The sequence below is a fragment of the Salmo trutta genome, chromosome 6 (genome assembly GCF_901001165.1).
Source record: "Salmo trutta chromosome 6, fSalTru1.1, whole genome shotgun sequence".
Classification (NCBI taxonomy): domain Eukaryota; kingdom Metazoa; phylum Chordata; class Actinopteri; order Salmoniformes; family Salmonidae; genus Salmo; species Salmo trutta.
The window spans coordinates 23,546,507-23,569,082 of NC_042962.1; the positions used below are offsets into that span (position 1 = coordinate 23,546,507).

Below are 22,576 nucleotides of genomic sequence, written 5' to 3' on the forward strand. Positions count from 1 at the left end.
TCAATGTACTGTGTTTGTCCAACCCTCTTTCATGCTCTTCCATCTATGTTCAATCTCACTCTCTTAAGTTCCTCTTTCTCTGTAAACACACCAAGTACCACAATAGCACAAGTTTATCTACCCCCTAACGTTCTACTCAGAGAGCATCTGTGGGTTTTGGATGAGCCCTACGCCTCAGCACTTTGCAGGGAAGCAGGGAGGCACACGATCTGGTGGTGGGGGTGGGCGGGGGGGGGGGGGGCTCCAAAACACGCCACTTCACCCTCCACCCACAACAGATCCACTTAAGGCAGATTGAAAGTGTCGGAGCAGCTGGGATGGGAAGCAGGAAGGGGGAAGGAGATGCCAGGCGGGCCGTGTTTCATGGCCTGACAGGTCAGGATGCATTATCCCTCAGACATACTGTTTCTCATTAGCCCCCTGATGTGCTGTGACGCTATGTCTGTCTGCCCTGCACTGCATGGGGACTGGGGAAGGCCTGAGATGGAGGAGGAGAGGAGAGACGCAAGCAGACAGGTGGAGGAGGGAGAGGTGGAGTGTGTGTGTGTGTATGAGTGAGAGAGAGAGAGAGAGAGAGAGAGAGAGAGAGAGAGAGAGAGAAAGAGAGGGAGAGAGGGAGAGAGAGGGAGAGAGGGAGAGAGGGAGAGAGAGTATATGCATGCATGCATGATGCGGTTGTTGTGGTTGACTGTGTATATGTGAGTGTGTGTGCATGTTTGTGGGTGTATGTGTGTGAAGCAACAGGAAGGCAGCAGAGTAAAAGCCCAGAGTCTCTGATGGGGTACCAAGGTGGGGGGAGAGGGAAAGACGGGGGGTCTCAGTGGCAGCCTGCACTAGCACACACACAGATGGGCTGGGAGAGGGAGCAGCACAAAGCACTGTGGGGGAGGAGAAGACAGGAAATGAAAGAAAGAGAGATGGAGCTACCAACAGTGAATAAGGGGAGGAGAGAATTGTGAGTGAGTGAGTGAGTGAGTGAATAAGTGAGCGAGGTTGTACCACGATGGACAGCTCACACAAATGATTCTATCTGAATATATCCCCCCTTGATTGAGAAACTTGGTGGCATTTTGAAAATGATGAGAAATAGCAATCCAAACTGTCACTTTACTCCAATCTCAGGCTTTCGAGCCACCTGAGTAAGAGACAAATACATAGCCGGAAAGCTAATGCAAAGATCACATGGAGAATCACAAGTTATGTGTCTGTTCCCTCCTCTCTCATCTCCACACAGCCAAACAGAAATAGCCAGCTTTGGCACTCCCGTAATTTCCTTTCTCTCCTTTTTTTCCGCTCACTCCCTGTCTCTCCTCCTGCCTTATTCTGGGCAGGGACTGAAGTTATTGCATGTGACACACTGAGGAGAACGGGGGAAAGGGGGGAAATTGCATTACTCCAAAGAACGGAATGCCAAGAGAGTGCTGGGATGAGATGCATCTCCTTGCTCCTTAATAACACTGGAATTATTTAAAATAGAAGCAGCAGCAGCGGTGGAATATTTCCGAATCTATTTTTAGATTGGGAGTGATGCGACTCGCCCTAGCAGGCAGGAAGGAAGGCTCATGTGAGATTCACAAAGGAGACATGCAAAGGGATCAGGCTGGAGATCAATATAGCGCGCTACGTAGACAATGGACTCGTGCAGAAAGGAACAATTTTCATATAAAGGGACTGAAAGACAGCATATCAAAATGAGACAAGGAGGTCTTGTGGTGACTTGGATTTCAATGCATAAAATATGGGTATAAATAATTTGCTCAGCCTTCCAATATGTTCAGTATTCAATTGGGATGGCTCATTTTGATAATGGAAGATTGCCAAAATGGTGTTACATAAGAATTGTGGTCCATTCCATTTCAATGGAAACACAAGACACGGAGCAATTTTTCAATCACTATTTTCAATGAATTTGTTGTTGTAATTTCCATATTTTAATTTCCATCTGTGAAATGCCCACTTCCTGCTCATTCACCAATCCTCCAACAGGACTGATGTTGTCCATCCAATCACAGACGACCCCATTCCCATTCAACCAACCCCTGCTTTCGCTCACTATTTCATTGCAATTTCAAAGATGATTACTTTCCTTGTCACTGGCTAATTGCATTGATTAGCGAGCTGCTCTAAATCAGTTCACTTTAATTTACCCTTCGTGGCTATGCTAAGCCCATAGCTTGCTGCGATCACCACTAAATTGCAATCACCCAGAGGCTCGGGGCACCACTGACTAAGACAAAACAATACATCTGCGTAAATCAATGTTATGTGGAGACGCCCTGAGGCTCGGTCATCTGTGGAAATAATCGGACGCTTCAAATTGAAACTCTGGTTATTTGGTTATTTTCATCTCCCTCTAAATTGTATCGTTTGCTCTTAATGATACTTAATCTAGTATAGTTGATCGTTTCTATCAGTTTCTACAATTAGAATGGTATAACATCTGTTATGAGTGATGTGACATGTGTCAAAGAAGGCTATAGACAGTTAATGTCAACCATCCTTATTGTGAAGAAATGTGTTAGCAAATGTAATATAATTGAATAGGAGACTTGCTAAGGTCTGAATAGGTGCTGCACACATTTAACATGAGTGGCTGGTCAACAGATGGTATATTTCACAGGTTGCTGGGTTCATTGGGCAGATTAGCAGCGTACAGTTAGCAGGAGGTCAGAGGAGAGCCCCAGGATGTTTGTCTCCGCCAAACAAAGAAACACTGTTCAACTCTACTCTGTAGAAACCCTCCAAAACAAGGCACTGTGATTTATGAACGGTTTTCTATTACCTGACCAAGTCAACATTCCATGGCAGCCTTCATGCCACATTAGTCGTGTCATACAAAAAAGTTTTTTTGTGTGTTGTTGAATTAATATATAGTCTGGATCAAAGGTTAAACTGAATGGCAACTTTTTGTCACATACTAACTTTGTCATAAACTTTTAAATAATAAGGGCAGAGGCCAATCATACTATAGATTGTAAATAACCCTCCTCCTACACACGCAGACGCACACACACACACACACACACACACACACACACACACACACACACACACACACACACACACACACACACACACACACACACACACACACACTGTGACTCACCGGAAAGTAGAGAAGCAGTGCTCCAGTCAGGATGGCCTCCAATAGAACTACCCCAGAAGCTCTGATACTCTGGAACACAGGAGACAGAAACAACATTTAATAAAGGTTTCATTTGAATAATGCTAAAACTCTACGTATTAGTAAGAGCCAAGACGACATGAACGAAGCCTACTTTCATAGCCACTTTACTGGGGAAAAATGTACTCACTATGATTGTGATATGTGGTTGTCTCACCTAGCTACTGTACTTTAAGATGAATGGACTTATTTTAAGTCGCTCAATAAGAGTGTCTGCTAAATGACTAAAATGTAAATGTACTAGTGCATTCGTAAACATACAAAATAAATAACAGCTGTCTCCTAAGCCTTATCAAACCTCATCAAATAAATGTTTGCCCACGGGACTAGAACATTCTACGTTTTTCTATGGTTTTCCATTTCATGGATATTTCCAGGCTCCTCTTACAGTACATCAGACATTCAGCCATGCATTCTTTTACAGTAAACGGTGCTTGAGGATGTGCCATCAGTTTGCAAACATACAGTATAAGTGCCTATACACAGCTTACTGCTCTTGAACCTTGAGCAAATGATAGTGCTGCTACCACGCACAGAGTGGCAACAGAAGTAAAGTCCCTTTTGGAGGATAAATGATGATTACATACAGTGACATTCAATATGACATACCTCCAAATTCTAGAAGTTGTATTAGTGAGAAAATACATTTTTCGTCTCAACCCTACTAGAGCTAACTCATCCCAAGGTGTGTGTGATCCAGTAAGGAGATGTTCTCCTGTCAGTGAATCTGTCAACTTACATCCTAATCCAGAGATTTCTCACGCTCAAGACAAAGTCCTAAATGAAGCCAATTAATTGACAGAACCCAACTGAGGGCTTAGGTGTTGTGCTCCAATCCAGAAAGCTAATGCGATTATAGAGCCAAAAGTTCCACAGCCAAAAGTTCACCAGGCTGTGAATAGTGAACTGGTTCAGGACTATACGGCTCTACTATATAAAGTAAATGTCATGTTGTAGATGTAGAACAGCGAAGTTACCTTTAATACTTTCAAAACTAAGTAATGGCCTTGGCATATTTTGCTCGTATCAAATCAAATCAAATGTGATTAGTCACATGCGCCGAATACAACAGGTGTAGACCTTACAGTGAAATGCCTACGAGCCCTTAACCAACAACGCAGTTAAAAAATATATATGGATAAGAATAGGAAATAAAAGTAGCAAGTAAAAGAGCAGCAGTAAAACAATAATAGCGAGACTATATACAGGGGGGTACCGGTACAGAGTCAATGTGCGGGGGCACCGGTTAGTAGAGGTAATATGTACATGTAGGTACATAGGAGTTATTAAAATGACGATGCATAGATGATAACAACAGAGAGTAGCAGCTGTGTAAAAGGGGGGGGGCAATCAAAATAGTCTGGGCAGCCATTTGATTAGATGTTCAGGAGTCTTATGGCTTGGGGGAAGAAGTTGTTTAGAAGCCTCTTGGACCTAGACATGGCGCTCGGTACCACTTGCCGTGCGGAAGCAGAGAGAACAGTCGATGAGTAGGATGGCTGGAGTCTTTGACAATGTTTAGGGCCTTCCTCTGACACCACCTGGTATAGAGGTCCTGGATGCCAGGAAGCTTGGCCCCAGTGATGTACTGGGCCATTTGCACTAAACTCTGTAGTGCCTTGCAGTTGGAAGCTGAGCAGTTTCCATACCAGGCAGTGATGCAACCAGTCAGGATGCTCTCGATGGTGCAGCTGTAGAACCTTTTGAGGATCTGAGGACCCATGCCAAATCTTTTCAGTCTCCTGAGGGGGAATAGGTTTTGTCGTGCCCTCTTCACGACTGTCTTGGTGTATTTGGACCATGTTAGTTTGTTAGTGACGTGGTGGAGCTCTCAACCTGCTCCACCACAGCCCCGTCGATGAGAATGGGGGCGTGCTCTGTCCTCTTTTTCCTGTAGTCCACAATCATCTCCTTTGTCTTCATCACGTTGAGGGAGAGGTTGTTGTCCTGGCACCACTCGGCCAGGTCTCTGACCTCCTCCCTATAGGCTGTCTCATCGTTGTCGGTGATCAGAACTACCATCGTGTCATTGGCAAACTTAATGATGATGTTGGAGTCGTGCCTGGCCGTCATGAGTGAACAGTATAGGAGGGGACTGAGCACGCACCCCTAAGGGTGAGCGTGGTGGATGTGCTGTTACCTACCCTTACCAACTGGGGGTGGCCCGTCAGGAAGTCCAGGATCCAGTTGCAGAGGGAGGTGTTTAGTCCCAGGGTCCTTAGCTTATTGATGAGCTTTGAGGGCACTATGATGTTGAATGCTGAGCTGTAGTCAATGAATAGCATTCTCACATAGGTGTTCCTTTTGTCCAGGTGAGAAAGGGCAGTGTGGAGTGCAATAGAGATTGCATCATCTGTGTATCTGTTGGGGCGGTATGCAAATTGGAGTGGGTCTAGGGTTTCTGGGATAATGGTGTTGATGTGAGCCATGACCAGCCTTTCGAAGCACTTCATGGCTACTGATGTGAGTGCTACGGGTCGGTAGTTGTTTAGGCAGGTTACTTTAGTGTTCTTGGGCACAGGCACTATGGTGGCCTGCTTAAAACATGTTGGTATTACAGACTCGGACTGGGAGAGGTTGAAAATGTCAGTGAAGACACTTGCCAGTTGGTCATCGCATGCTCGCAGTACACGTCCTGGTAATCCGTCTGGCCCTGCAGGCTTGTGAATGTTGACCTGTTTAAAGGTCTTACTCACATCGGCTGCAGAGAGCGTGATCACACAGTCTTCCAGAACAGCTGGTGCTCTCATGCATGTTTCAGTGTTATTTGCCTCGAAGCGAGCATAGAAGTAGTTTAGCTCGTCTGGTAGGCCTGTGTCACTGGGCAGCTCTCAACTGTGCTTCCCTTTGTAGTCTGTAATGGTTTGCAAGCCATGCCACATCCAACGAGTGTCAGAGCCGGTGTAGTACGATTCGATCTTAGTCCTGTATTGACGCTTTGCATGTTTGATGGTTCGTCGCAGGGCATAGCGGGATTTCTTATAAGCTTCCAGGTTAGAGTCCCGCTCCTTGAAAGCCGCAGCTCTAGCCTTTAGCTCAGTGCGGATGTTGCCTGTAATCCATGGCTTCTGGTTGGGGTATGTACATACGGTCACTGTGGGGATGACGTCATCGATGCACTTATTGATGAAGCCAATGACTGATGTGGTGTACTCCTCAATGCCATCGGAGGAATCCCGCAACATATTCCAGTCTGTGGTAGCAAAACAGTCCTGTAGTTTAGCATCTGCTTCATCTGACCACTTTTTTATTCATCTAGTCACTGGTGCTTCTGTGGTAGCAAAACAGTCCTGTAGCTTAGCATCTGCTTCATCTGACCACTTTTTTATTCATCTAGTCACTGGTGCTTCCGGCTTTAATTTGTTCTTGTAAGCAGGAATCAGGAGGATAGAATTATGGTCAGATTTGCCAAATGGAGGGCGAGGGAGAGCTTTGTATGTGTATCTGTGTGTGGAGTAAAGGTGGTCCAGAGTTTTTTTCCTCTGGTTGCACATTTAACATGCTGATAGAAATTTGGTAAAACTGATTTAAGTTTCCCTGCATTAAAGTCCCCAGCTACTAGGAGCGCCGCCTCTGGATGAGCATTTTCTTGTTTGCTTATGGTGGAATACAGCTCATTCAAAGCTGTCTTAGTGCCAGCCTCTGACTGTGGTGGTATGTAAACAGCTACAAAAAATACAGATGAAACTCTCTAGGTAGGTAGTGTGGTCTACAGTACTCACATTCTTGAGGATTCCATATCCATGGCAAGGAGGTTTCTTACATTTTTTACTTGTATCAAAGAATATCACTGTACCCAAGATTATTCTATCTCAGAGATGTTATTATTTTACTGTAAGAAGCCTGGGGGATTTGTAGAGTGTGTGGGCATTGGAGAAGCTAGGCAGATCTATTTATAAGCCCATAGCATCGAGGACAGCCATGGAGAAACTGAATCTTGTTAAGAGAAATCAGATCCCTCCATGTATCAACTCAGTGGCCTTGTGGTTAGAGTGACTGCCCTGAAATTGAACGGTTTGGAGTTCGATCCCTAGTCAAGTCATACCAAAGACTAAAAATGGGACATAATGCCCTGCTTGGCGCTCAGCATTAAGGAGATGTATCAGCCCTACGAAAGTCTAGCATCCTGTCCAGGGGGTGTACTTGTACAAGCTGCCTCATGCTAAAAACATAGGTAATAGGCTCCTCCCCTTTAGGCTGTTCTGGCTCTGACAAGGCTTACTTACCAGTGAGGCCTAGACTAAACCCTTGTCTTAGACTCAACATAGTTATTATCATCTACCTAAGGTATGCACTTACAGCACTGTTCTCAATTTCATTGTACTAACATTCTCCCTTCATAACATTTGCTGAACATCAGGGCCCATATTCTTAACGCTTGCTGAGTGCTGATCTGGGATCAGTTTTCCCTTTAAAATCATAATGAATAAGATAATGTCGACAGGGTGGATGTAACGGTCGTTGTATGGAGTAGACCAAGGCGCAGCGGGTTGAGTGCTCATATTAAACTTTTATTGAACACTAAATAAACAAAACAAGAAAACGAACGAACGAACGCACAGTATTGCAGGCTAAACACAGCAGTGCAAAAACAACTTCCCACAAATCCCATGACAAAAACACCCCTCTTAAATAAACACATATCCCAACAAACCCCGAACCACATAAAACAAACACCCCCTGCCACATCCTGACCAAACTACAATAACAAATAACCCCTTTACTGGTCAGAACGTGACAATGGACCTGTTCCTAGATCAGCACTCCTACTCTGAAACATCTCGTGGATAGAAGCCCAGCTCTATAGTGAACTTCCCAAAACGTTGTAGCTAAGATCATCTCATAGAGTCTAAGAGTGAGACATTTGGTTGGCAAGGGACAAACGCTGATCTTAGTGCCACGAATGTCTTGGAAAACTCACTCCAGTTCAGTTGAAACTAAAGATACAACTTTTGAACTGGTGCAAATGCCAACTAAATCTGTCAATCGGCATTAAAGCTTAGAGTTGGAACCTTAGTCCTGCCATCAATGTGCCAAACTGTACCAGATTGTGTGTGCCCAATGAATCATGTATAATCAAATAGAGTCAATTATTATTTGTGGTGCTCTGAACTGTCAGAAGAGGTATCTCCATGAATAATACACTAGTTGAATGTTCCTGAGCTTGTAACGATCGTCGTATATACTGGACCAAGGCGCAGCGGGTTGAGTGCTCATTTTATCTTTATTTTGAGACACGTAACAAAAACAAAACAAGAAAACGTATGACACGAACAGTATTGCAGGCTAACACAGCAGTGCAACAACAACTTCCCACAAAGGGACAGGTGAAACAGGGCTACCTAAGTATGACTCTCAATCAGCAACAACGATGTACAGCTGTTCCTGATTGAGAGCCATACCAGGCCAACACAAAGAAATACACAACATAGAAAACCATAGAAATACAAAACAAGAACATTACCCAAAAATCCCGGAACACATAAATCAAACACCCCTCTTACATAAATACATATACCATAAACCCCGAACCACATAAAACAAATACCCCCTGCCACGTCCTGACCAAACTACAATAAACAATAACCCCTTATACTGGTCAGGACGTGACAGAGCTACCCATGGCCATATGGTCGAAACACATCCAATGTATACAGTAAAATATACAGCAAATATCATTCTGTTCAAAAGGACTATGATAATCTCTCTGATACATTGCAGCTACAGTATAGTGTGTGCCCCTGTTCTCATTCAGGTTCAAGAACAAAGAAAAGGAAAGGATAAGATTGACCCAGTCATCCATTAATGAATAAAACAATGTAGGCTAATAGGATAGAATAACATGTATCAAATCATCCATTAACTAATACATCAACATAGATGATGAATTAGGATGGAAAATAACATGAATAACATGTATTAAGTCATGAACTATATATCAATATATCATATATCAATGTAATAGATGATGAATAGTGATTATGATCAATGTAAAATGGGATGAATGACGGCTGAATAGTGCCTCACCTTTTTCCTGCGGAAGTGGTAGATGATCACCATGCTGACAAAGTCCACCAGCATACACAGGACCTGGAAGGAGAGCACGGCCATGCGCAGAGCGCTGTCACTTTGAGCAACACAGGGCGTGTCATCCTTGCAGTAGGCACAGTCCTCCTGACAGGGCAGGCAGTCGCTGGACGACCCCTCGGCCAGGTTAGGAACCCCGTCTGAAGCTTTTCCCTTTCTGCCCCAACCTGTGACAGAAAGATTTTTTAAAGATTTTTTACCTGGGTCATAAAAACAATTTCCAATAAAATGGCACTTCAACACTCAACTAAATTAGGTACTTTGTAGTACTTTATGGTAGCTTTATTTGGTAAATTACTTAGTGCTATTCTTTTGCTCCTGTGTAGCAATTAGAGGGAGCCAGACTCCTCATGTCAACGTAACCTTTAACCCTATTCAAGTGGCTCTCCTTAAACGTGTTAAACATAGGCCCTTCTCTCTGATTATGGCTGCTCCTCCTGTGGTTTCCTGTAGGTCTCTACGTGGGTGTTCGAACACCATCTGTGCCAGGCCTTTATATCGCCAATATCTTCTCTGGCTTTGACATCATCATCATGATATCATCTCACCTCCATTAATTGGAATTTCACAGCTATTTTTTAAGATAAGACCCAGCATGTGCATAAATTGCACCCTATTCGCTACATTGTGCACTACTTTTGACCAGATCCCGGGCCCTGGTCAAAAGTAGTGCACTCTAAAGGAATAGGGTGCCATTGATTAACTTCCACATCTTCGATCATTGATGACATAATTTTCAGTGTCTAAAAAAGGATTTATGTTGTGTACCATTGTATATAACAAGGAGGGATGGCATACTGTTTGTTGTAATAGAGTGTGTCTGTCAGCAGTACATACACCTACACCTGACATTGCTAAAGCCATAGCTAAGTAACGGACACTTTAAACGTCGCTGAATGTTTGATTGGCTGTATGAATGAGGGCATAGAAACACATCTTGTTTAAAATGTTGAATTCATATTGAGTCTAAATGACTCACTCGGCTCTTGTGTTAAAGGTCCAATGCAGCCGTTTTTATCTCAATATCAAATCATTTCTGGGTAATAATTAAATACCTTGCTGTGACTGTTTTCAATTAAAATGGTCAAAAAGAAACAAAAATAGCTTCTTAGCAAACTGCAATTTCTCAAGAAAGAATATTGCTAGGACTGTCTGGGAGTGGTCTGAGTGAGAAGGGGAACACTGAAAACTAGCTGCTATTGGCAGAGAGGTTTGGAACTCTCTTTCTTATTGGTCTAATAATGATGTCAGCAGGCAGGCCAAAACTCCATCCCACCAAAATAGGAAGAAATTTCAGGTGGTTTTTCAAAAAGCATTTACACTAAAAGGGCATAATTTTCACAATTAATATTATTATTATAGTATTATTCAAATATTATTCCAACCTCATAGTATGGAAATATATAAAACACAGGAAATCAAGATTTTGACTGCACTGGGCCTTTAAGTAAACAGCCTTTTTTAAATTATGAAAGTATCCTCTGTAAATAAAAAAAAATAGGTGCAGTGAAATGTGTTGTTTTACAGGGTCAGCCAAAACAGTACGGTGCCTCTGGAGCAAGGGTTAAGTGCCTTGCTCAAGGGCACATTGACAGATTTTTCACCTTGTTGGCTCAGGTCTTCGAACCAGCAACCTTTCGGTTAATGACCCAACACTCTAAACGCTAGGCTTCCTGCCACCCTATGATAGAGTGAAAGCCTGGAGGATGAAGCCTAAGCTCTCTCTTGTGTCTGTACTGCACCTAAACATCAAAGCATATGTGTGAACATGAAAAGTCAACACAGTTTCCCTGGTTCAAGGATTGGCATATCATACCAGGATTCCGCAGAGAATACTCATGGCTAAAGAACAGAGAAATGTGCAAGGCTCACATTATTTCTACATGGACAAATTCAGGGGACATGGGAAAGGCTGGTGGGCTCAGATAATTGTCTCAAGAGGGGTGTCAATGGAGAGAGCGAGAAACCCTTTAGTGATGCCAGTTTGGCAGCGATATTGGGTAAAACTCCAACCATTTCTCCCATTTACTGGGACTTTGCTCTTAACCAAAGACTATTTTAGAAATTTATGACTCTGCACATCCTTGATCTCCTGAAAATACCTACTTATCTCCCATTGGCTTGATGGTATGACTAATAGCTGTCTCTCATTTGGCTCATTGCTTCTCCTGTTGACTCAGTTTCTGACAGTCTGAAAGCGAACCTAACTTCATTGGAAGCAAAAGCTATGGAAATGTAAGGAATCAAAAAGGAAAGGTGAACAGTGGCGGTTTCCTCTACAAAGAGTGTTGAGGATGGAAAATGTTCACTTTGAGATTAAGACAACAGTTGTTTTTGGCCCGGCAGTGGGCAAGACTGCTGAAGAACGTGTCTGTAAGGCTCTGTCTGCTCTAATCAAATTACCCCCCCTTCCTCAACATGCCTATGCACATGAACGCACATCTACGCACACACGCACAGACACATCCACCCCTCTCTGAATAAGAGACAGCTTATCTTCGTGGTGGGAGCTCTTGCTGTGCTGTCATATGCAAAAAGGGACGAGTGTGGGTAAGGATGGAGGGATAAAGAGAGGGAGGGAGGGATGGAGGGGGGGGGGACTGATGCAGACACAGAGAGACATGCAGAGGTCCGGGTGGGATGAGGTCCGGGTGGCATATCATACCAGGATTCCGCAGGGAATACTCATGGCTAAAGCACAGAGAAATGTGCAAGGCTCACATTATTTCTACATGGACAAATTCAGGGGACATGGGAAAGGCTGGTGGGCTCAGATAATTGTCTCAAGAGGGGTGTCAATGGAGAGAGCGAGAAACCCTTTAGTGATGCCAGTTTGGCAGCGATATTGGGTAAAACTCCAACCATTTCTCCCATTTACTGGGACTTTGCTCTTAACCAAAGACTATTTTAGAAATTTATGACTATGCACATCCTTGATCTCCTGAAAATACCTACTTATCTCCCATTGGCTTGATGGTATGACTAATAGCTGTCTCTCATTTGGCTCATTGCTTCTCCTGTTGACTCAGTTTCTGACAGTCTGAAAGCGAACCTAACTTCATTGGAAGCAAAAGCTATGGAAATGTAAGGAATCAAAAAGGAAAGGTGAACAGTGGCGGTTTCCTCTACAAAGAGTGTTGAGGATGGAAAATGTTCACTTTGAGATTAAGACAACAGTTGTTATTGGCCCGGCAGTGGGCAAGACTGCTGAAGAACGTGTCTGTAAGGCTCTGTCTGCTCTAATCAAATTACCCCCCCTTCCTCAACACGCCTATGCACATGAACGCACATCTACGCACACACGCACAGACACATCCACCCCTCTCTGAATAAGAGACAGCTTATCTTCGTGGTGGGAGCTCTTGCTGTGCTGTCATATGCAAAAAGGGACGAGTGTGGGTAAGGATGGAGGGATAAAGAGAGGGAGGGAGGGATGGAGGGGGGGGGACTGATGCAGACACAGAGAGACATGCAGAGGTCCGGGTGGGATGAGAGGAGACTCAGGGAGAGAGCTGGGAGGAGAACACGGGAGTGTGAGTGGGCTTCAAGCCCGACCAACGGAATACCACAGGGGCTCCATGTCTGCAAGGGCCTATTCTAATTAACACACAACGGAGGGAAGGAAGGAGGGTCACAAAATGACGATTCCACTGTATCTTGTTCCTTAAAATAAAGGATTATAAAGGACCACATGGTGCCAACACCAGGTGAGGTTTAAGATAATGTCGTCGTAACAACGGTAAAGTCGTCGTAAACAACGGTAATGTCATCGTAGCAACGGTAATGCTAACGCTACTAACACTACTGAACATGTTGCGAGAGAGCGTTCAAAGGGTCAGACAGCTACATCTGCTAAATTCCTCTTCCTGATTAGGAGCCATCATATGCGACTGGAAGGAACAACAGAAAGAAGAATACATTTGCATGGTCAACACATCACGGACTTGCAGCTGCTACGAATGAGGGTCATATTTTGCATCAATCGGGTAAACATCACTTGATTGACAGAGTGTGTCTGAGTTTTTGAGGACCATGATTTGCCTTCAGTCCTCACCATGCTCCCATCCCAAGTGATGTCACACATCGCAGAGCACGTTTGTAACATGTTGGCAAATATCAGTAATGTTACTTACTTTTGAAGCCATTGACCGCCACTCTGTTGGGGTGGTAGAAGCCTGTCTTGCACTGGCATTTGTATTTGTCGAGCACAAACCCATGGCCTCGGATAGACATGCACTGTGGATAGAAAAAAAGGACAATACAGTATTTGGCATCTACTGTAGGTACAGGTGTCAATATATGTTGAATAAAATGGACAATATATGGATTTACTGTATATGTGTTCATCTTGAGAAGCAGTTGCTCTCAATGGTAATTCTATTTACATTTAAAAAAAAACATATGTCAAAGAATCGCACTCAATTCTCTCAGCAATTAACCAATGAAAACACTTACAACAGTGAGCACAAACCTCCAAAGCCTCGTCTTAATCAATGAACATAATGGGAAAACCAGTGAAATGCTCCATATTAAATTAGGCGAGGCTGTTTCATTTGATTGAGCTGATAGGAAACAGAGAGAGGCCTGTTAGAGAGAGCTCCAGAGGAGCGTCAAGGGGCATCCTTGGCAGACTTTTCTCGGCATTTGCCAAATTACAAGATGTAATTAATATCTAAATTAAGAACAGGCGTATTTGCAAAGATTAAAAGAGAACTATTAATTCTGTGTCTCGGGGGACCTGATTCCATCTTCCATTCCGCTTCTAAAACATCTGGGTCACAGTGAGACAAAATTGTATTTTCTTTTAAGAGTACCGTCTGATTTTCAAACTGAAACAAGATTTTATTTTCTCAGCCCAGATTATAAATATAACTTCAGTTGAGAATCCCAGAATAACAACAGGGACCCAGACTAAGTATTGGACTCCACCAGACACTTAACATGATGTGAAGTGTTGAAGTGTTGGTGACCTGTGGTTCAAGGCCAGTGGCAGTGGCACCGCCTACTCTAAATGAAGCAGCGGCTATTGTGACTGGACTTTGCATTAAGAGGTCGCTATTTCTGGCTGTCTCTCAAGGAGCTCTGAGCCGGGCCATCTGCATTTACAGACAAATCCTTTGAGACTCTCCTTCCCGACCATCTGCAATCGCAAGGTAATTATAGAGTTACCGCTCAATGGACGCTCTTCTCAGACAAAGCACTGATGTCACCAAGACACCTAAATCAGCACTACACAGCTTTGTTAAACAGAAGTATTCAGCAGTATGGTGGCATAGTGGTCCTTGATTCAAGCCCTGCCCGAGATATTTTGTTTATTTTTAATTTAACTAGGCAAATCAGTTAAGAACAAATTCTTATTTACAATGACAGCCTACCAGGGAACAGTGGGTTAACTGGGTAGAACAACAGATTTTTACCCTGTCAGCTTGGGGATTCAATCCAGCAACCTTTCAGTTACTGGCCCAATGCTCTAACCACTAGGCTACCTGCCATCCCAGCTGGCTATCTGCCACCCGAGGTATATGGTGTCAGAAGTGGGATGTGCATTCAAATCAAATTTGCCATATAGGGTACAATGAGATTCCCTTTACATGGCGCTAAATCCTAACTTCAGTGCAGCGGCATACCCTGTTTGATCTCAGGCCTACCCAAAACATGTCCCAGAATTATTCAATATAAATTGTGTTTTATTTTATTACATTTTAAAAAGAAACACATGTGAGATTTATTTTCTATGGGTAATTTTATTATAATGTATCAAAGAAATGGTCTGCGACAATTAAGTTGGCTTCTGACTATTGGTTACATTTAAAATAAATTCATACCGTGGTTTGCCTCAACAACCTGCCAACATCACGTGGCTAAACTTTGTAGCACATAAGCTAGCAAGCTCTACAACGCTAGCTTACTCAAATTGACTCACCAGCTAAGGTAATTTAGTAGTTCTAGCAATGGCAAACCAAATGTCGATCGCTAGGTTTTTAAAAAAAGGAAAAGGGGTGAGGAAAAGTAGTGTGTGCGAGAAAATAATTTGGATCAATCTACCGATAGCATCCATAATGAGACATTAATTAACAGGTGGTGCCATAATAGAAACAACCACAATCGCCATCACAACCGCCAATGCCACGTCGAGCCAGGCATGCTTGCCTACCCCACGGTCTCCTCTCGTTCTTGATGCTTCGGGCGGGGGTGAACCTGCAGTAGGTCCACCGACAGATTTGTCTGCCGTTGATGAACAAGCCTGTCAACCAAAGCTAGCAAAGTTCCCTTCAAGTATGATAAATGGCAAATCACGCTGCTTCTCTTCAAGGTGGTATGACCAGTTAGTGTGGATTGAGTATAGTAAAGCAAAATATGCAATTTTTTGTACGTTTTGTAGGCACTTTCCTGGGGCAAATGTCGAATTCAGATTTATACAAGATTTAAACATTTAAAAACTGGAAGAAATGCTTGCTGCAAACACGAGAATAGCAAATGACATGCTAGTGCCCTTGCAAAATGTGAATCCTACAAGGCGACCCATGAGCCTAGAAGTCGTGGGACTGTGTTGAACCAAATGCATGGTGATGCAAACATGGATTTTATAGAAGGAACCCGTGCACGTGTTAAAGTGGTCATAGATATTGTTCTAATGTGTGCAAAGCAGGATATTCCACTCAGATGGTATAGAGAAACCAAAGAGGCAATCAACAAAGGTAACTTTTTAGAAATCTTCAATTTCATCTCAAAATAGGACTCAGAAATACAAAACAGGCTTAATGAGCTACTTCGCAATGCCACGCTTATGATCCCCGAAATTCAGAACGAGTCGCTGGAGTGTGCAGCATCACTGCTACTGTGGAGGATAAAAGATGAAGTTCATTCTGTGCCTTCCACGTATTTTGCCACACTAGCAGATTAATATAAAGATCAATCTAAATGAGAACTTATTAAAGTGTGGATCCGATACATTCATGCTGGAATGATTAAAGAAAGAGCTGTTGGGTTTATGGAAACTTCTGATTTGTCTGCACAAGGAATGTCTCGGAAAATACTAGAAGTGTTGCAACCCCTGGAGTTGTATTCCACTCTGTGTGGGTTTTTGTTTCGATGGCGCATCAGTAATGTCAGGGAACAGAGGAGGGGTACATGTCCTACTAAAGCAAACATTTCAGCAAGCTGTATATGTGCATTGCAACTCCCACCGTCTGAATTTGGTTCTGTGCACCGCAGCAGAAGTGTCGGGACATGTCAGTACTTTTTTTAGACACAGTAAATCAGCTACACACATTTATGAGTGGATCCCACAGACATGCTCGATTCATAGAAGTACAAAAAAGAGTTGCATCCCGATAGACCATGTATCGAGCTAGAAAGATCCACGGGTGTACGGTGGAGTTCAACATCAGGGTCTGTGAGTAAAGTGCTGTTACTGCTAGATGTCATTTTAGAGGTTCTTGCAGAGTTTTCAGAGGCTTGTGGACAAACCAAATTAGAAGCCGATGCCCTCTTACAACAAATCCAGAACAACAAGTGTTTATTCCTGTTAGTCACGTTTAGTAAACTGTTTGACACTGGTGATTTTGCTACGAAGGGATTACAAAGCTCTACATTATCTGTGACGGACTGTATTGGTCTAATTGAAATCCTCAAACGCAGGTTTTCTATGTTCAGAGATAACTCAGGAGGAGACTTCGATAAAGTTCTCAAGCTAACTGAAGAGATGATGAATAAGCATGATATTAGTAATTGGGATGTGAGCGCATCACGGCAGCGAAAACTGTGGCAGCGACAACTTCATTAGGGAAAACAACAATATTCTAGACAGACAGATTACTGAGTTGAACTCAAGATTTCAACAAGACACATACGGGATCATGCAAGCGGCAGCCTCCTTTTCCAAAGAATCCCAAACCTGCGGCCTTAAAGAGCAGCTGAAGACCACATGCGATCATTCTGCAATATCAATTGAGGATGCTGAATTCACTGTTTTTATTCAGCAGTTGAGTTGCAAAATGAACATGGGAAAGAGTGACTTTTCCTCCATAATGAGTATACTTGACAGCTGCTCTGATGATATTTTCCCTGATTTAAACTCTCTGTTAAGGATCATTGTCACACTTCCAATGTCATCATGCAGTGTGGAGAGACTTTTCTCAACAACAACTAGGATAAAAAATCATCTTCGCACATCAATGACAAGCGCCCGGCTGAACCACTTCAGTTTGCTGTCTTTTGAGCATGAACTGACAGGTACATTGGATTATGATGAAATCATCACCATATTCAACTAAAAAGCTCACCGTCTGCGCCTTGTGATGTAGGTCACGCCTTATGATAGGTCTACTAAAGGTAAGGTACCATTTTATAGTACTACTGCCCGCCGTGGTATAAATTGAACATCAAGTATAGGCTTGTCTGCCCATTGAGATTAAAGTGTGTCTGAAGATTAGTTTTATGTTGTTGGCAAGTTGGTAACTGGTCTAAAATTACTGTCTTATTTTAATATGCTGGGATAGGTAATTATTTGTATATGTAACAAGGTTGCTCTAAGTACTATGCACTAGTATAAAATGATTATATTACGAAATAATATAAAGTGCAATCGCTAAATAAATAAGCATAAAAACTGCCTATCCAAATTTTTCTAGGCCTATCCAAAAAATATATATGCCTACGCCCCTGCTTCAGTGACATTTAACTTGCCATGAAAATCTGTGGAAAACTCCATCCAGCAGATCTTGTTTACAATCGGATGCAAATATGCTGTTGAGGAAGAGGGCTCCACCCCTCTTCCTCAGAGTGTGCCAGAGAATCCTATAACTGGCTCAGGCTGAAATTACATGAAATACTTTTCTGAAAATGAATGACGCTGCTGAGGTTTTTCACTGATACAGCATATCTCAAATTCCATAGAATAGGATAGTTTAGCACAGTTCCTCCTGAATCTTTGCCATCTCTTTTAGTATTAGTCCTCTGAATTCCCCACTCAGCAGGCATCTTCTCAGACCTTCAGTAAGGTCAACTGGGACCACCATGCTTCCAAACCCTATGAATCATTAAGAATGTGTGTTGGCCTGCTGAACTTTGCTCACCCTGCTTCACAAAGCGGCCAGCAGTGAACAACTCCAGGACAACACGCTACTATAGTGTCATGCAGCTCCCTCTGTTGCCTTTAGAACAGAGAACATGTTTTATTTTCTGTGAGCTATGGGAGGACTGGCGACCCTTTTTCTGGAGTATCGCAGGCAAGTCAGATTTTTTACGTGTCATGTTCAGTGGCGTATTCATGAAGGCCAACGGAAGCCCCCCCCCCCAATAAAATAATGTATCTCTTTTGTCTCTCTGTGTTTCATAATTTTCCTTCAATTGGCAAGAGGCTGGAGAAAGCATCCGAACGAGTGAAACAGCACCCCTCTGTCTCTCTACGTGTAGGCCATCTGATGCTATCTGTGTAACGGTTGTCGTCGGGGATAGAGGACCAAAACGCAGCAGGAATGTGGATGCTCATCTTGATATTTATTTTAAATAAAGAGAACACCAAAAACAACAAAACGAAGAACGCACAAACAACAAAACAGTCTTGTCATGCTCACACAGGCAAAACAAGAAACGATCTCCCACAAACACTTAACCAAACACATACCCATATATAGGACTCTCAATCAGAGGCAACTAGAAAACACCTGCCTCCAATTGAGAGTCCAACCCCAATAAACTAGACAAAGAAATACAAAAGACTAGAGACCACATAGAAATACAAACCTAGAACATAACCCCAAAAACCCAGAAATAATAAATCAAACACCCTACTACATAAAACACCACCCCGAACCACATAAACAAAATACCCTCTGCCACGTCCTGACCAAAATACAATAACAAATAACCCTTATACTGGTCAGGACGTGACAATCTGGTCCAAACAAGTATTACATTGTTGCCGTCCGTAGCATTGAAGGCATGGGAAGCCAGCGAGCACATGGCCTCCCTTGACAAAAAAAATACACAAAATTTGCCAGTCAGCATTGAGCTAAACTGAGCGAGCTCAACTATGAACGGTCCTAGCGAAAGAAAAAAAAAGTGTTCAAAGGAAGCCTGCTTGGATTTGGCGTCTCTCCTATCAGGTTGCTTTGAGAGCATACATCATTAACAGAAACAGCTTGAACTGTTGCATCTCGTTGTGTTGTTGTCCTCCAGTGGCTAGCTAGCTAGTTTAAATTGGCCCCTAATTAGCCATGGATGGAGAGACGGATTTGGACGGTTTTACTTAATTTTCTGTACTGGCCAATGATTATAACGGTGGTTCTGATCCAACCATTAATTCAAATATTGTTGTGCCCCTAACCTGAGAGGATGGAAGTTCAATATGTACAGTAGCTAGATGTAAAAGGCTAATGTTAACTAGCTAACGTTGCCCGTGAATGGAAGTTAGGCTAGTGAGCAAATATTTTAGCCAGGAAGCCTAGGACAACAAAAAAATAAAAGCATGTACTGTATGACAGAGTGACAAACCATTTTGTCAACATAAAAAAGAGGAGGACGGCATTGGAGTTTCTCTACAAGTAGGGTGAGTCAACATGTTTTTCTACTTGCATGAACACATACACACGCGCGCAAACAGAAATCAGAATCATGGACAGCCACATCATATTCAGCTTATGTTGATTGGACTAAATAGTTTTTGGTATCTTTTAGTTGTCACTGCATTAGACTAAGCAGAGATGATTTGATGATGATGAAATGTTGAAGTTGAAGTGGTGCTGGAATAGTGGAGGCAGCTCCTGTTTTCTTTGCGACTTGCAGTAACTCTCCGTGTGTCACGGTTGTCGTTGGTGAATGAGGACCAAAACGCAGCAGGTACGTGTATGCTCATTTGATGATTTATTGACTGCAAAAATGAACGTACAAAAATAACAAAGAAACGAGAACGAGCGAACAACTACAAACAGTCTGGCCAAGCTAAGCTTAACACAGAACAATCACCCACAAATCCCAAACACAAACACACCCTACTATATGAGACTCTCAATCAAAGGCAGATAGACAACACCTGCCTTCAACTGAGAGTCCCAACCCCAATTAACCAAACATAGACATACATTCACTAGACTCCCCATAGAAATACTTAAACATAAACCAACACCCGGAATTACTAAAACAAACACCCTTTTAACAAAACACACCACCCTGAACCACATAAAACAAATAACTCTGTCACGCCCTGACCAAACTACAAAACAATTAACCTTATATACTGGCCAGGACGTGACACCGTGGTTCTAAATAAATAGTTGTTAGTGGACCGAAAATGTCGAAAACATTAACTTGCTTAAACATGCTGTAGGTCATGTAACTGTCCGTTACATGCAATATGCGTTGTGGGCTTCACTGGCCAGAAGTTGCTGTCCGGTTTTGTGATGAAACAAAGTGGTGGTAAAATGTATTCTGCCGCTGTCTTCTTATTGTCATGGCCTTTAGGCATATATATCACAGTCGCCAGGCATATGAATTAACAGCAAATAATGCAATAATCCCAACACACTTTTTTTTGGGGGGGGGGGGGGCTTGGCTTCCCCAACGATTTTACCCATGCACTGCTGCTGGGTAATGTTTGGGTTTCGACCTGAGAGCACAGGTAGGTGAGATTCTTCCTGACATCACTGAAATGGATCAATTAGCTCAGTTGATGAAGTGAAATGTCTTGTTGCAGATATTTTCCTACCTATTGAGGGCTATACCTTTGTGCAGCTTGGTTTGAAATGCAAGTCATTCCCAATTCTCCATCCGACAGAACAAACAGCTGTTGAAATCTGCTCTGTGTGTGGGGAAGGAAGGGAAGGTGGGGCGCAGTGGACCTGTCTGCCACTTTCAATACAGTCCCTTTGCATTAGCTTGGGAAATGAGAAGTGTGTATGTGTTTGTTTGTGTGTGTGTGTGTGTGTGTGTGTGTGTGTGTGTGTGTGTGTGTGTGTGTGTGTGTGTGTGTTTGTGTGCATGTGTGTGTGTGTATAAAAGTGTGAGGGGCCGGGAATAGTCACAGCACTCCCCCACCACTCTGACTAGGTGATTGATGCAGGCTGGGCCCGGAGTGTGTTGAGCGGCGAAGGAGGCCAGACGGAGCAGCCTGCTTCCCAGCTACCTGCCATCCGTCACATGTGATCTCAGCAACATCGGCCCATCGGCCAAGCCAGGAGTGGGATTACCTCCAATGGGCCGTAAAATGGTCCGTTTGGACAAGATACATAAACCTTTCCACACAGGGATAAGGAGCTTTAGAAGCACAAGTGACAGAGAGTTGGACGCTAGGTATTATATGGCACAGTATATGGATGTATACTGATATGTATTCTGTCATACATTCTGTCATACACTATCGCACTTGCGGATGTATAGAGATTCCTACAGTATGCAATGTATTCCAACTATTAATCTTAAAAGAAAAGGTATGATGCAGTGGTTGCCGTAGGTCTCCCTACGAGCACAACTGCTCTTTGTTTACAACACAGCTGTGGCAGCTGTCAATCCCCCACTCTCTGGCACGCTAATTGCCATGGTGACATGTGTGTGACCGGGAGCGAGAGCCTTTTTATTGGAGAGCGTCATGCTGTCACGCCAGAGGGGGGCCGTCGGTACCGAGAGCCTATGACAGGGTAGCTATAGGAGTCAGAAATAAACGGTGGACACACCAGTACAAACACATTATACAATAAGTATTGCCTGCAGGAAAACTTACACATATGGTTCAGGGTATATGGCTCCACAAATATACTGTAGAGCTGGGACGATAAACAGAAAAGTATTGACACCAGCCACTTGTCGAGGGCATTTTACTAATATAGATAATCACAGTAAGTAGCTTATACTAGAGAAAAGTTTGAAATTAAATAAGTCTGCTAATATGGGCACAAACACACACTGTCATAGGGGTCGTGAAATGGAGACCAAGACGCAGCGTGGATAGTGCTCATTTTCAATACTTTAATGAAGACACTTGACAAAATAACAAAACGACCAACACAGTCCCATCAGGTACACTTAGACTAAACAGAAAACAACTACCCACAACCCCAAAGGAAAAACAGGCTGTCTAAGTATGGCTTCCAATCAGAGACAACGAAAGACACCTGCCTCTGATTGGAAACCATACCCGGCCGAACATGAAAACCAACACATAGAAATAGATAACTAGAACAAACCCACATAGAAACAGAAAACCCCAAATACATACAAAACAAACCCCCCTGCCACGCCCTGACCATTCTACTATGGCAAATTACCTCTTTCACTGGTCAGGACGTGACACACACACACACACACACA

At 43.1% G+C, this 22,576-nt stretch overlaps 1 protein-coding gene across 1 annotated transcript in view; it reads right to left on the reverse strand.

The window, feature by feature from the left end:
- gpr158a (G protein-coupled receptor 158a) overlaps positions 1-22,576 on the reverse strand; it is a 105,591-nt gene that overhangs the window by 47,018 nt on the left and 35,997 nt on the right. Inside the window, exons 3-5 of the mRNA XM_029755823.1 lie at positions 13,405-13,507; positions 9,212-9,438; positions 3,107-3,175 (exon numbers count right to left, since the gene is read on the reverse strand). Of these exons, the coding sequence (XP_029611683.1) occupies positions 3,107-3,175; positions 9,212-9,438; positions 13,405-13,507 (399 nt within the window). The remainder of the gene's footprint in view (positions 1-3,106; positions 3,176-9,211; positions 9,439-13,404; positions 13,508-22,576) is intronic.